Genomic DNA, 14837 nt, shown 5'->3' with positions numbered 1-14837 from the left:
TCTGCAGCGCATTGCTGAGAACAGAAGAGCTCTAGAAAAAGGTTTCACTTTCCAAACGTCACTGAGAGGAGGAACCGAGAAACCAGTAGTTGGCTTTCCCAGATCGGACGCTTTGACCCGTAGAGGGAAAACTTCCGCTTATGTCAACATCTACTCAATATTGTGATTTTTTTTTAACATAAACTTGGATTGAGTTTCCCTGTGTGCGCATGTAAACGGTGGAGCAGGGTGAGAAGACCTGTGAGGAGTTAATTGTTACCTGTTAAACGGCACAAGGTCTACGAATGCAGCGCTTTATTTCTGTGCTGCAGCTCTAATATCACATCTGGATGATAAGTGAGTGCGATCTCTTGGGAACTGGCACATTTTTGTAGAAAAGTGGGGAGAACTGACCATCGATGGATCCGCTGGATTTTCTGGAGTCCGAGGAATTACTGCGCTTTTTCCACTGCAATAAAACAGAAATTTCTTGCATGGAAAACCCGTTCATCTTCCTCTGCAAGCTCAAGGATTACAACCTGATCCCAGAAGACCGTTTCAAGGTGAGGAACTCAAGTGGACAGGTTACGCATTTGTTATCAACCTCGTTACAGTCATTTCAGGCAAGTGCTATTTGAATAGGACGTTAACGAGAGAGCGGGAAGTGAACAGCGGAAGTGATAAATGATTACATCAGAGTTGTTACACATAAAGCGTCGATTTCAAACAAGGGAAATACGGCGAACTGACCCCAAAAAGCTGATTCTGTTTATCTGGACGTAACAACTTCAGTCTCAGCTGACTGCGGGTTTCCTCAACCCTAGAAACATAGCCTACCCTTGCCTGACTGAAACTAGCACCGATGAATTAACAGAATCAATTTTTTTGGGATTTACTTACCGGATGATTGAGCATGCATCAAGACACTGCGAATGTCAATTCGCCTGTAACTCACACTGCTATTTACTAAAAAAATAAGACATTTTAACAACCAGAACCAATTATTGAAAACAGATTAAAATGAAATAAAATCTGTACTCTGGAAAAGTCTTAAGTCACGCGTCATTTTTCCAAATTTTGCTGGGAAAATGGGAAATAAGTTTGTAGATTTATTTGAATGTGCAAACATAAAAGGAAATACACTGAGTATAACTGTCAAGATGATCCCACACAGCTTCAATAATGTTGAGGTCCAGGGTCTGGGGAGGCCAATCCACGACTAATAGTGTTCCACTGTGTGTTTCTCTATCCAGGTACGCTTTTACTGCACTGACAGTGTGTTCGGGATCATTATCATCCTGAAAAATGACGCCACAGTAATTCCATCAATTTTGGCAAGATTGCAAACACCACTAACTGAAATGTTTTTTCCAAACTAGTTTTTCAGGCCTGTAATTCGGTCTACTTCAGTCTCTTTTCATTGTTTCCCTTCAACCCTAGAACACTATCGCCGGGTGATTTACACCCGGGAAAATACATTTACATGATTTCTCTCTCCTGCAGCTGTTTGCGTGTCGGGGAGCATGTGCCTTCACCAGGGAAGTCTCAAATTTCCCAGGAATGGGTGGACCAAAGACCAGCTTTCCAGAGTCATTATTTTGTTTTAGGAGGTTTTTTTTCATTTTGTTAGACATGGCACAGTTGAAAGTAAAAGAAGACCACTCTAATTTGTCATGTGTTGTCATATTTTGATATATTTGATTACTTTTTATTGGTTATATTATATCAGGTAAAAATCACCCGGCATTAGTGATTGTGTTACTATTTATAGCGATAGTGTTCTAGGGTTAAGAATGACTTTTTGATAGCCATCCTTGCAATGAGACCATTTATGATGAAGCTTCAGCTGAAAGGCCAGTTGCAGCTTTCAGGTTCTGTGTCAGGACTTTGCTGGATGTACTTGATTTTTTCCTATTTCTTCAGGACATGGCTTCTAGATACTGTTCATCAGGTTCATCTGCTGTAGATAGTTCTTTAGAGCTACCGCTTCCTTTATTTTCTTCCACTTGGTCAATCTTGTCAAATCTTTTAAGGACATATTGCACAGCACAATTTAAAATTAGTTCTTTGCTAAGTTTTCTGTTGTGTACAGAAATAGCACTGCTTCATCCCTTGAGTTAGGTGGATTTTTGTTATGCTTGAATGATTCATGGGTCAGTGTTAAGTGGCTTAACAAATAAAAAAAGCCTTCCTCTTAAAAAGGTCAGATGCAAGGACTAGAATGAAAATTAGCAAGAAAGCAGGCAATGTCCAAAGTAACAGTTTAGAATTTTTGAAACTATTGATCAAGGCCAGTTAAAAAACAAGAAAGGCCATCTCCTTGGAAATAAAATATAAAGTAATGACAGGTGAGTCACGATTTTTGCATAGTACTCCACCTTACGTAAATATAGTTCCCCAGTGTGACGCAAAAAAATACCAGCTTATTCAGAGAAGGAATCGCCCTCTCCTAAATAATCACATATAATCGATCCAATCACCATTATTGGAGTGGCAAACATAAACATCATACTTTTTTCATACCTTCTGTTTTAGAGGGGCAGTTTTTTCTAAATCTAATATTATAGACACTTTGTGAAAATGACAGTATGTTGGATTTTACTTACTGAATCGTAGGCCAAACAGCCCAGTAATAATTTTCTCAATATTGTGTGTGCAGAAGGTGACTCGTATGAAGAAAATGGAGAAGGGCCTTTATGATATCCTGGACTGGTTCGAGGATAAAAACTCAGAGCACATCAAACTGTTCTGGAAGTGTGCCTTCAAGGAAACTGTCCTGAACAACAACCCCACACTGCAAATGCTGCGCAAAAGCCTCATGGACGGTAAGATATTTCTATTTCATGAGGCTCTTAATGACTTTATAATAAATATGTTTGGGTCTCTGACAAGTTAATTGATAAAAAAAAAGAATTGGCAAAAGAAATCTGAACGGAATAATACCTCATCTACTTTAAGATGAGAGTTTTGTGGTGGCATTAATGCTTTTGCAGGACTCCATGTTCATCTTGACACTAAAAATAATTCGATAGGCTTGTAACCAGTCAAAGAGAACCTCTGTCTATGTGAAGACTCATCTTGTAACAGCTAATATGTTGTAATTTAGCCTATATAAAACCTTGTTAGCAAGTGGGCGTGCTGTGTACTGAGAATTTAAAATTGACTTGTAGAAGTTGTTTGGCCTCTATTAGATATTTATTATGTTCTTGGACTTCAATGTAATTTCAGGGTCTTACCATTTTGACACACAATTGCCTGAGAAAGTTGAAACGGAAGACAGCGATGAAAAGGAAAAAAATGAACATTCAGAAGAAGAAGCGAGGGACGAAAACTCAGTGAAAAAGAAGAGGAAATATAGCAAGAGCATATGTGATGAGGAGGATGAGCAGCCTGGTCCATCAGGCCTGTCTACCTCGGCTCAGAAGAAGTCCAAGAAAATATGTTTCAGTAAGTTACTCCTCACTTATGCTTTACCTTTCTCAGCGTGACTATATGCCAACAGGAGTTATACAGTTAAAAGGACATCTCTCATCCTATAACCTTTACCAGCTACCCTGGTTCTACCCCAGGCTAGACCCAACCAAAAACAAAGCCTGTTCTCTTGGAAAAGAGCATGACAGCATGACTTAGGTTTCTAAAGTTACAAATCACATGACTTATGGAACAATGTCATTTGGACAAATCAGACCAAATGGAAACGTTTGGCCATAATACACATTTAGGGAAAACCCAAACACAGCATATCAGCATAAAGACCACATACCAGCTGTCAATCACAGTTGGTATGTGGTGGAGGGATGATCATTCGGTGGACCTGGGCCTGGACTTTGCCATTATTGAGTCGACCATGAACTCCTCCGTATACTAACGTGTCCTAGAGTCAAATGTGAGACCATCTGTCTGACAGTTAAAGCTTGGCTGAAATTGGGTCATGCAAGTTATTCACAGGACTGCATAGAGTTGTGTGAAAACTTGCCGTATGTTCATTACTTTCTCTTTATGTTGGAAGTGGAATTGTCTCTTCTCTGATGTTTTGTACAAAGCTACACCATTACAGCTCCTCTACTCCATCTGAGTAAATAGTGTTATAGCAGGTGGAGAATGACACATTAGTCAAGCTCTACATTAACCTTCAGTGAACCAACTTTACCTGCAAAGAACTGAGGTCCCTTAAAAAGGCACTCTGCTTCTGCCAATCATTCTCCTGAATCAGTGGAAAGGTACCTCCCAAGTGGTCAGTATGAACCAGAACATGTTTGACTGCCTGCCAAGATGGATACAGGTCTCACTCAGTTCTATAAAACTCTGTGCATAGCCACAGCCCCTCTTGCTTCTACACCTGCAGCATTCACTGCAAGATGTCTGAGGGAATGTGGTCATAAGTCTTTTCCAAAGCCACAACATGTATATTGACTAGACTGCAGCATGTTTGAATTGGCATTTATAAAATTTTGTATTTCTCAGCTTCTCCCATGAAGAAGGGAGAGAAGGGTGAAATTTGGACCTGGCCTCTCTACAAGTCCCAGCTGCCTGTGACATGCGGACAGGTGACGGGAACGCTACAACGAGACAAACTGGCTAAAGGTCAGATAAGCAAAGTCTTTTCATTGTTGCATAGCAGTCTACTGTAGCTGCATGTTCTTTGTTCAACAGCTGTGAAATAATAGAAAAATGTACAAGCTACAAAAAGCGGCAGTTGGGAGATAACAAGAGATCATTTATGACTGAGATTTAAACTGTCTGTGTAAAACATTTCTTTGATTTCCTCCTCCTCTGCATCTCTTAGGAGAGAAGTGCATTCTGGCTAATAAGCAGTGGTTTGCTCCAGGTGAGTTTGAGAGGTTTGCAGGAAAGCAAAGCTACAAGAACTGGAAGCTGAGCATTCGATGTGGGGGGACGCCGCTGGGAAAACTTATAAAGGTTTGTCAAAAAGAAAATCTGAACTTATTTGATCAATGTCCCGGCAGTTTCCGGTGTGATTTTCACTTATTTTGTTTTTGTCATTTTTCACAGGAAGGTCACCTGAAAACAGTGGCCTACAAAGGGGGAAATAAAAAGTAAAACATATATATATATATATATATATATGTGTGTGTATATATATATATATATATATATATATATATATATATATACTACCACTCAAAAGTTTGAACACATGTTCTCATTTAATGTTTTTCTCTATTTTCATGACAATTTACATTGTAGATTTTCATTGAAGGCATCAAAACTATGAATGAACACATGAAATTATGTAGTAAACAAAAAAGTGTGAAATTACTCAAAGCATGTTTTATATTTTATTTTAATCTTTGATTACTGCTTTGCACACTCTTGGCATTCTCTCCATGAGCTTCATGAGGTCATCACCTGAAATGGTTTTCCAACAGTCTTGAAGGAGTTCCCAGAGATGCTGAGTGCTTGTTGACCCTTTTGATTTCACTCTGTGCTCCATCTCATTCCAAACCATCTGGATTGGGTTTAGGTCAGGTGACTGTGGAGACCAGGCCATCTGGTGCAGCACTCCATCACTCTCCTTCTTGGTCAAATGGCCCTTACACAGCCTGGAGGTGTGTTTGGGGTTAGGGTTGGACCATGAATTATGGTCCAACTAAACGCAAACCAGATGGGATGGCATGTCGCTGTATGATGCTGTGGTAGCCATGTTGGTTCAGTGAGCCTTCAATTCTGAGTAAATCCCCAACAATGTCACCAGCAAAGTCCCCCACACCATCACACCTCCTCCATGTTTCAAGGTGGGAAGCATGCATGTTGAGACCATCCATTCACCTTTTCTGCATCGCACAAAGACATGGCATGGTGGAATCAAAGATCTCAAATTTGGACTCATCTGACCAAAGCACAGATTTCCACTGGTCTAATGTCCACTCCTTGTGTTTCTTGGCCCAAACAATCTCTTCTGCTTGTTGATTTTCCTTAGTAGTGGTTTCTTAGCAGCTATTTGACCATAAAGGCCTGATTAATGCAGTCTCTGAACAGCTGATGTAGAGATGTCTCTGCTAGTGGCACTCTGTGTGGCATTTATCTGGGCTCTAATTTGTGATATTGGTGACTTGGATGAATTTATCCTCAGCAGCAGAGGTAACTTCTGGGCATCCTTTCCTGAAACAGTCCTCATGTGAGCAACTTTCATCATAGGACTTGATGGTTTTTGTGACTGCACTTGGGGACACTGCCATAATATCAATTCTAACAGTTGTCAAATAGGGCTGTCAGCTGTGTACCAACCTGACTTCTGCACAACACAACTGATCCACAAATGAACCCTGACAAGTCACACCTGTGAAATGAAAACCGTTTCAGGTCATGAAGCTCATTGAGAGAAGGCCAAAGGTTTGCAATGCTGTCAACAAAGCAAAGGGTGGCTACTTTGAGGAATCCAATATAGAAATCATAGTTAGAGTTATTTATAATTTTTCCTTGGCTACATAATCCCATTTATCTTGCTTCATATATTTGATGTCTTCAGTTTGTATCTATGATGTAGAAAGTAGTAAAAATAAAGAAAAACCATTAAATCACAAATGTATGTCCAGATTTTGACTGGTAGTGTATTTCTTACTCAACAGTGAATTAGTTTTTTTATTTTTTTTTATTTTTTTTCTAATCTAAGCCACATTCTTCTTTTTTTGCTGCTAGGCCAAGAAAAAATTGTTCCCACTTGAAGAAGCAACCACAGGTTTGTTCTGTTACTGCCATAACACAAAATTTATCAAACTCAAGTGTTCTTAACAGCATATAAGCCCACTTTCCCACTAGCTGTTACAAGAGCTTCTGTTATCTCACATTAAATATTAAAGCATTCAAAACTAATGGCATCAATTGAGGCAGACAGGCACTGCAGACATTTATAACCCCACCCACCCTTTACGCTCCATATAATAGAAGTAGAGCAGAACTGGAAAAGCCCAGCGAACTGAAGTCAAAACAATTTTATTTGTGTATCCTTATATCAGAAAACTGAAATTTGCCTCAAGGAGCTTCCAATCTGTACAGAAAACAACATTGTTTCTCCTTAGACCCTCAACTTAGATGAGGAACAGCTACCATTAAGATGCAAAATGAAAAACAAGAATATTAATGGGTGAAGGCATACAGCCACAAGGCAGTGATTCTAGTTTCTCTCTGAGCATAATGATTGTCACTAAAATCTTTTCTGGCGTTCTGTTAATACTGTGCACATATTTATTTTCATAAAACTCTGAATTTAAAATATGCATGTTTAAGACAAACGTTCAGGGCAAGCTTCTTTCCTGCTTGTTTTCATGAATAAAATCCTCTTTTTTAGAGTCGGAGAAAGAAGAAGACGACGAAGAAGACCAGGATTCATCAAGTGATGAACCCACCACAGGTGCTGGTTTCTACAGTGTAATATTTATGATGGAAGCTCTTTTAGTTATGCATGGTTGTGTTACGTATTATCTTCATAACGTGTCTGTTTTAGATGAAGAAGAGCAGACAGTGCAGCAGCCAGAGGCCGGTCTATCCAACACCAAAGTGTTCAAAGTTACATGTGGTGGTTTAGCTGGGACGTTACACAAGAGACGTTTTGCATCAGGTATCGTAAAAAAAGAAAGTACTGTGCTTAGTGCCTGATACAGTCATTTGAAAAAGTTTAAACAGTTCTTTAAAAAAACAAAGTACAGTCTGATTACTTCCATTGTAATTAAGAGGATAAGTAGCATCCAGGTGCTGCTAATTGCTACTTTGAATTGAATTAAATGGAAAGATTTTAGTTAAGCTGAGGGAACTTTCTTCTCAAACTGTTTTTCCCCCACCAGGGACACTTGGGAAGAGTATTCGTACTGAGACAAGCTGGATGACCCCAGTGGACTTTTGTAAGGAATCAGGTCTGACAAATTTTAATTGGAAGAAAGACATCATATGGGATGGAAAACCTCTGAGTGCTCTCATGGAGGTGTGTTTACACTGCAGGTTCCTAGTTCACCGCAACTTATTTCTACGCCTTTGGGTATTTTTGTGAGGTACTCTGTGAGAGTGAGGGGGGAAAATTACACTCCAAGATTACAATCTTTACATTTTCGCTTGTGGCTTATTTGCGGTCATCAATCTTCAAGCAGCTAATATGGTAAAAAAAGTATATCCAAATGCAGAAAGCTAACATGTGGTGACATTTTGATGAACAACCATAGTTAGCCCTAAGCACACATCAAATGCACATCAATGTTTCAGCACCGTACAGCAGAACCAAAGACTCTTCTGTTACTATTAATACCAGCTATAGAGAATGAACAAATAATATAGAATACAAAGACAATTAGGGGCTATTTCAGGAAAAATGAATTGGGTCAGTCCCAGTTTGGTTTTGTAAGATCTTTTTGAATTATAATTTTGAAGTTGCCACTTGTGCCCCCCAAAATTACATGACTTAACAATTTAGACTTTTGCATGAAACTGTGTCTCACCTGTAAACCCAAGAGCAGCTTTAGTTTGGAGGCAAAATGAGCGTTACAGGCTTTGTTAAACCAAAAGTGAGAACTTATGATTGAAAAATGAATACGTGTTACTTTGTCTCTTTCAGGCAGAGATCTTGAAGATCCATTCACTTCTGTGTGGTTGCCATCTGTGTAAACCAGATCCTGAAGACCTGGTAAGTTTCAGACAAGTGGCATTTCCTCATGCTACACTGGTTTGAAAAATAGTTTCTTACACAGTGCTGTTTTTTTAAATAGTACAAAATGTGTCTCTCTAAACCTGTAGTATAATTCCACAAACAAGAAACTGTTATCCTCTCTTAGTTGTCTTGTTCTGGTGCAGAAATATGTGATTCCAAGTCCCTTTTAGAGTTTAGTTGTATTTGTAGCCTAACATCACAAACAGGAGTGGGACTCCTTCTCTTTCTGACAGCAACTTAATGGATCACGGTCTTCTCTGCCCTCGGTCACTTTACTGTACATTCTGTGCCGTTAGACTAAGTGGGTCAGACCAGACATTTACTTGTTGCTTTTAACAGACCACAACTTTGAAAAAAAAATTATGCACACAGATTAAAGTCTGAAAATTAAGACTTTTCTCCAAAATACCTTTGGGTTTTTCATTATTCACTCTGCTGTGCAATTTCACATCCATCAGAGACTGAAGGGCCTAAAAACGGACTTTACGTGGCAAAGCCTTTACCACATCGAACGAAAACTCTGTGACAGGTCAGATTAATGAGTCTGACCAATAATGGATTCAGCTTAATCCTGGTTTTGACAAAACTTTAATAGGAGCTGAAGCTTGATGCAGCTGATTGCAGTAGTCCCTTCCTCTGAGTTTTCTTTGTATACCTACAGATCAATGCATGAGTGCTTCCAAAGAAAGAGAGCTCATTTACCAACAAGGCACAGCTATAGTGGATTAAATTCTACAGGATCAATAAAAAAGTAAATGACCATGAGTCTTATCTTCACTTCAGACAGATCTGCAGTTACACTATCACTACGCAGATGAAAAATAATTTGTTATGAAGCCATCACTCTCCATTACAATACTTAAGATATTTCATTTAGCTGTTTGTAAAAGTCTGATCTGGCCCACTGACTGAAATCTACTAAAGTGTTTATGATTATGCATAAACCACACATTAACCACATTAACCTAATTAATCACATTAATCACACGTGAGATGTGGCCTCTCGAAAGTAACAGTAATAACATGGCCTCATGCATGGCCCGATTACCCATGGCCCATGTGTGCTGTGGCTGTGCTGTGTTCTTAATTTATAGATGGCAGTTGTAAGTTACCGTTTGATGAAGTCAGCAATTTTACATCTCCTGGGTCTGAAAGGCGCTTTGGAGCAGTTTTGTGTCCAAACAGATTTTCTGTGATTTCTTGTCTATGTTGCCAGGAGAATGAGAAAAATGATGATGAGTGTTGCATCTGTAAAAACGAAGAAGAAGACCAAGAGCTGGTAGTGTGTGAGGACTGCCCACGATCCTTCCACCAGAAATGCCACCTGCCACATGTGGACGACATCATTTTGAAGTGAGCCTTACTGGGAGCCATTTAAAAAATATTTTTTAAATCAGCTGTTTCTCTTTTGTCCTTTTGTATGTTTTGGTTGAGTCTCTTATATTTTAAACCTGCATGAATTGGAAGTATTAATACAGAATGCATTGTCAGGAATGAAACCTAATCAGCTTTAACAGGGTGAAAGAAATGATCCCATTATACAGTCCTGCAACTGAATGGTCAGCATTTTAAAGCAGCACTAATGAATATCCCTACAGTTCTGTGCAAAAGTCTTCTTCTCATTTCTGTATGATTTGCTTTCAATGAACCAGACTTTCTTGTAATATTTTAAATTGGCCTGGAGCAACAGTTTTCCAGGCTTACTGAAGAATCCACACTAAACAAAGGGAAAATGGGAGAAAAGGCTGAAGTATACCAGTTTACACAAGAACTGGACTGAAATTTAGTGTCAAAAGGTCTTATATAATAATGTAATTGATATTTTTGGTCCAAATCGTTGTCATACATATGGAGGAGAATGAGAGAGGGACAACACTGAACATCTGCAGCTAAATGTAAAACATGATGGAGGCTCTGGGGATGCAGTTCATCCAGTGGTGCTGGGAATCTTGTGAAAATCAGGAATAATAAACGCAAAAAAGTACGGTCAGATGGAATCTGGAAAGCATCTCATCAGGAGCAGAATCATTTTTCAGTATGACAGTGATCCCAAACACAATGCCAATGCAATAAAAGCATACCTGAATAAAAAAACAAAACAAAACCCACACACAGTGGAACGCTATCTGTCATGGACTGGCCTCCCCAGAGCTCGGACGTCAACGTAAGTGAAGCAGTGATCAGCTTGACAGAAAACCGAATAAAAGACAGTCAAGCCTAAGAGAGTTTAATCTGTGTTGAAGAATAAAGGTGGTCATACCAAATATTGACTTTCAAGCTTCTTAGAATTATATAAGCAGTTTGTTTGTTTGTTTGTTTGTTTGTTTGTTTTATGCCTGTTTTTAACTCCGTTAAAAATTATTCTCCAAATCTCTGCATCTATTTCCCTTTTTTCTTAGAAAAATACTTTGTTTTAAATGAGGGGTGGCTGAAGACTTTTGCACAGTGCTGTCTGTGAACTTCTTAACAATTAAGCAAGTGTAAAATGGCACACTTGCTTAATTGTTTTTCCCTCGTTTAAGTAGAAGTACTTTTTCCCGAACAAACTGACAATTTAATAATGAAAAGACAAACTTAGGTGCCAGGTGGCAAAGAGAGTGAAGGAGCTAAGGATATTTCCTTCTGGACCTGGTAGATAACAAAACAGGACATTTGCAAATTGACCTGTACCATGAGTCCAAATAAATGGAGTGTTACTCCACATCTTCTAGTTCTGTAAACTAAATTCTAGCTCAGCGTTAAATTTTAACATCATTTCATTTGATTTTTGTTTTAATATTTTTCACCTTCACATTAAAACTGGTTCTAGCTGAAGTCAGGTGGACATCGTTTTCAGTGTAGTTTCTACTAAAACAACATTTGTGCTGCTATTATCCACGTATATTGTATTGAATTACACACTACTGTATATGATCCTGGCATACGTTCTGCTTTTTTAAAATGTACCTGTTTTATGTGATAACAGGAAGCTAAGACATTCAGCTGTCAGTATGATAAGAATAAAAAGGATGTAGCTTATTGAAACAACAATCAAAAGGGTTTATATTTTTAAGACTGATATATATCTGTGTATGTATGTGTGTGCAGCGACGACAGTCCCTGGTTGTGCACATTCTGCGTTTTTAGAGCCAATCACGTTTGCCTTGACCAGCTGGAAGTGAACGTAGTGATGTCTCAGCAAATATCTCAACACATGATGGTGAGAATTTTCTCTGTCTACAAGTTTGTCCATGTAACCACCTAACTACCCATCTCCCTGTGACATTGCTGTGACCTGCCCCTCTGTTGTTTCATCAACAGCAATGCCAGTATCTCCTCCTGTGTCTGCGCAGTGCTGACGAGTACCAAATGTTTTCTCCAGACCCAATGGATTATGTAAGTATTTTTTTAAGCAAGCAATTTTTATTCATTAGAATCAAGTTTTAAAACATTGATAGAAAATAAAGTACAGTGCACTGAAAATGTGAGCTGTCTTAGACTTTGCATATTGGTCACACTACAGATCATCAGTTAAAGTTTCATATTAGACAACAATAACCTCAGTAAATGCAAAATGCAGATTTTAAATGATGATTTCATTTATTAAGGCAAAAAAGAAATCCAAACTTACCTGGCCCTTTGTGAAAAGTAACCGCTCTCCCTTGTTAAATCAGTAACTAACCAGTTCGGTTTCATTGGCTGCACCAAGGACTGATTGCTGGTAGACCTGTTGAATCAAGAAATCACTTACAAAGAAACTGTCTGACAGAGAAAAGTAGGAAAAATGATCTCAACAAGCAAAACAGATGAGAAACAAAGTCATAGACATCTATCAGTCTGGGTTACAAAGCCATTTCTAAAGCTTTGGGACTCCAGCAAACCATTGTGAGAATCATTATCCACAAATTGGAGAAAATTTGGAACAGTAGTAAACCTTCCCAGGAGTGGCCAGTGTACCAAAATTACTCCAAGAGTGCACTTAGCAGGACAATGATCCGAAACGTACCAGCAAGTCAACCTCTGAATGGCTCAAAAAAACAAGGTTTTGAAGTGACCTAGTCAAAGTCTGGACTTAAATCAGAATAAGATGCTTTGGCATGATCTTATACAGACCATTCATACTTTAAAACACCTCCACTGTAGCTGAATAAAAACAATTCTGCAAAAAAGAGAGAGACAAATTCCCCAAATACCACCAAGCTTGAGTGCAGTTCTTGCTCCCAAGAGTGGCAAAACCAGTTATTAGGTTTAGGGGGCAATTACTTTTTCCAACAGTACCAGGTAGGCTTGTTTTCTTAATAAATGGATTCCACATTTAAAAACAGCATTTTGTATTATCTTTGCCTAATATTAAAATTAGCTCTGATGTAAAACATGTAAGTGTGCCAAGTTTGCAAAAAGCTAAAAAGTCAGGAAGGGGGCGAATACTTTTTCACAGCACTGTATGTGTAAAACTCTGACTAGAATACTCTGGTTTTCTGGATGTCTGCTTTCACCCACAGCTGGAAAACTACAGCACTTCTATCAAGAGTCCGATGTGGCTGGGCAAAGTAACAGAGAAACTCCAGCAGAAACAGTATCAAACTGTCGGCGAGTTTGTTTCTGATGTCCAGCTTATTTTTGCCAACTGTGCAACATTCAACCGGGTAAGAAACTCTCAGTGAAAATGTGATAATGGCACGGCATTCAGTGCTCTAAATAGTCCATAAAGTGCTTGTTTTTATTTTATATATGGTTTTAAAGGGTTTTCATCTGCATGTAAAAAATAAGAATTAGATTACATTCACTGAAAGTTTTGGAAACTTTAATTACACCTTATCCTGACAAAAATCTGATTCTGTGTCTTCTTTAGGACTTATATTAGTGTGTTGTGTTGTTAAATGTTTGCAGGACTTTAAGCTTTCACTTTCTTCTGACTGTCATTCAATGTTTAGTCAAATTGCCTTGTTCAGCTTTTACAAGGCATAGTCAAAACAACTACCATCCATTTCACCTTTGCCTCCATGCAGTGCTTCTTCTACATTTGGGTCCCTGGGGGTCCTGCTCTGACCAGTTTAATGGGTACCTGCAATTTCACAGTGGATTTCAAATAGAAAACTTTTGTCTTACTGTCTCAGTTCTGCTGGAGGTCTCTTCCTGTTAAAAGGGAGTTCTTCCTTCCCACCGTCGCCAAGTGTTTGCTCGTTGTTTTTTTTTTCCTCAATTACTGTAGGTTCTTAAAAGTGCATTGACACATCTGTTGGACTAAAAACACAACTTTTTTAAACAGAATGGAAGTTTTGAAAATAACATAATGACAAGGACTGTTTTTCTTTTTCAGAGAAATCCAAAAATCCTTGCCATCGGCAACCAACTGAGGGAGTTATTTGACAGCGAGTTTAAGAAGGCTTTCAACATCCAAGATCAGTGACTTCAAACCAGTGCGACAGTTTTTAACTCTTCAAAGCTGAGAAAACAATCAAAAACGGGTGTTACAGTGATGGCACTGTAGCAAAATGTAACTAGATATCAGTGTTTGCACACAGTATGAAAGTCAAATACAGTGTACTCTGTGTTCATGTGCTGGCAACTAATGGAAAAGCTATTAATGGATAATCCTCATCATATTACAACCCATTACAGTATAATATTAAATAGAGTAGTTCCATAGTGTACGTTGTTTACATACAAAAGACACACTGAAAACAAAGACAAATGTCTAAAGGTGAATTGTAATAATGTTTTTCTCCAGTTTTGTGCACTGAAACCAAAAACAGCTTTAGTCCTATTTAAAAGTCAAGTTAAAATGATCATTATATATATATATATATATATATATATATATATATATATATATATATATATATATATATATGTATGTATATAATGCTCCCAGTTTCATTTGTTTGCCCTAACTTTGTTTCACATATAACTGATGTTGTATATACCATTAAAATCTGTTAGTCCAAAGAGGACTACTGTGCCACTACAGTTCAATTAATTTTTACTGTTATCTGTAACATGTGGGGTTTTTTTTAAATAAAATGTTTGTTGTGTACGCCACAAATAAGAAAAGAATAAATTGCATTTTTTCTGATACCTCGTTTAGTATTATTTATTTTTAATTTATTAATATTTATTATTATTAATGGAATAAAACGTGCAGAATTTTCCCCTTCGTATGGCACGTTGACAGCTAAATCCGGATTATTTTCTTATTTTGAAAATTATTTTTTTGTTTTTT

At 38.1% G+C, this 14837-nt stretch overlaps 1 protein-coding gene across 1 annotated transcript; it reads left to right on the top strand.

The window, feature by feature from the left end:
- Positions 1 to 91: 91 nt before the first annotated feature.
- sp100.1 (SP110 nuclear antigen, tandem duplicate 1) lies at positions 92 to 14692 on the top strand. The gene is made up of 15 exons (XM_031740177.2): positions 92 to 542; positions 2639 to 2804; positions 3208 to 3426; positions 4444 to 4563; positions 4766 to 4899; positions 6640 to 6679; positions 7289 to 7351; positions 7445 to 7558; positions 7782 to 7918; positions 8543 to 8611; positions 9852 to 9988; positions 11723 to 11834; positions 11936 to 12010; positions 13117 to 13260; positions 13935 to 14692. The coding sequence occupies exons 1-15, from the start codon at positions 399 to 401 to the stop codon at positions 14022 to 14024; spliced, it is 1764 nt and encodes a 587-aa protein (XP_031596037.1). The 5' UTR covers positions 92 to 398; the 3' UTR covers positions 14025 to 14692.
- The last annotated feature ends 145 nt before the right edge of the window (positions 14693 to 14837 follow it).

This window comes from Oreochromis aureus, linkage group 4 (genome assembly GCF_013358895.1).
Source record: "Oreochromis aureus strain Israel breed Guangdong linkage group 4, ZZ_aureus, whole genome shotgun sequence".
Classification (NCBI taxonomy): Eukaryota; Metazoa; Chordata; class Actinopteri; order Cichliformes; family Cichlidae; genus Oreochromis; species Oreochromis aureus.
The sequence above is the reverse complement of the archived record's forward strand: the minus strand, read 5'-3'. Positions and strand labels throughout refer to the sequence as shown.

Bases quoted from the DNA above. Each gene is read 5' to 3' on its own strand.
- sp100.1 (XM_031740177.2), top strand. From the start codon at position 399: ATGGATCCGCTGGATTTTCTGGAGTCCGAGGAATTACTGCGCTTTTTC. The intron at 3,427-4,443 runs GTAAGTTACTCC...TGTATTTCTCAG, and splicing joins GTCCAAGAAAATATGTTTCA to CTTCTCCCATGAAGAAGGGA. The intron at 8,612-9,851 runs GTAAGTTTCAGA...CTATGTTGCCAG, and splicing joins AACCAGATCCTGAAGACCTG to GAGAATGAGAAAAATGATGA.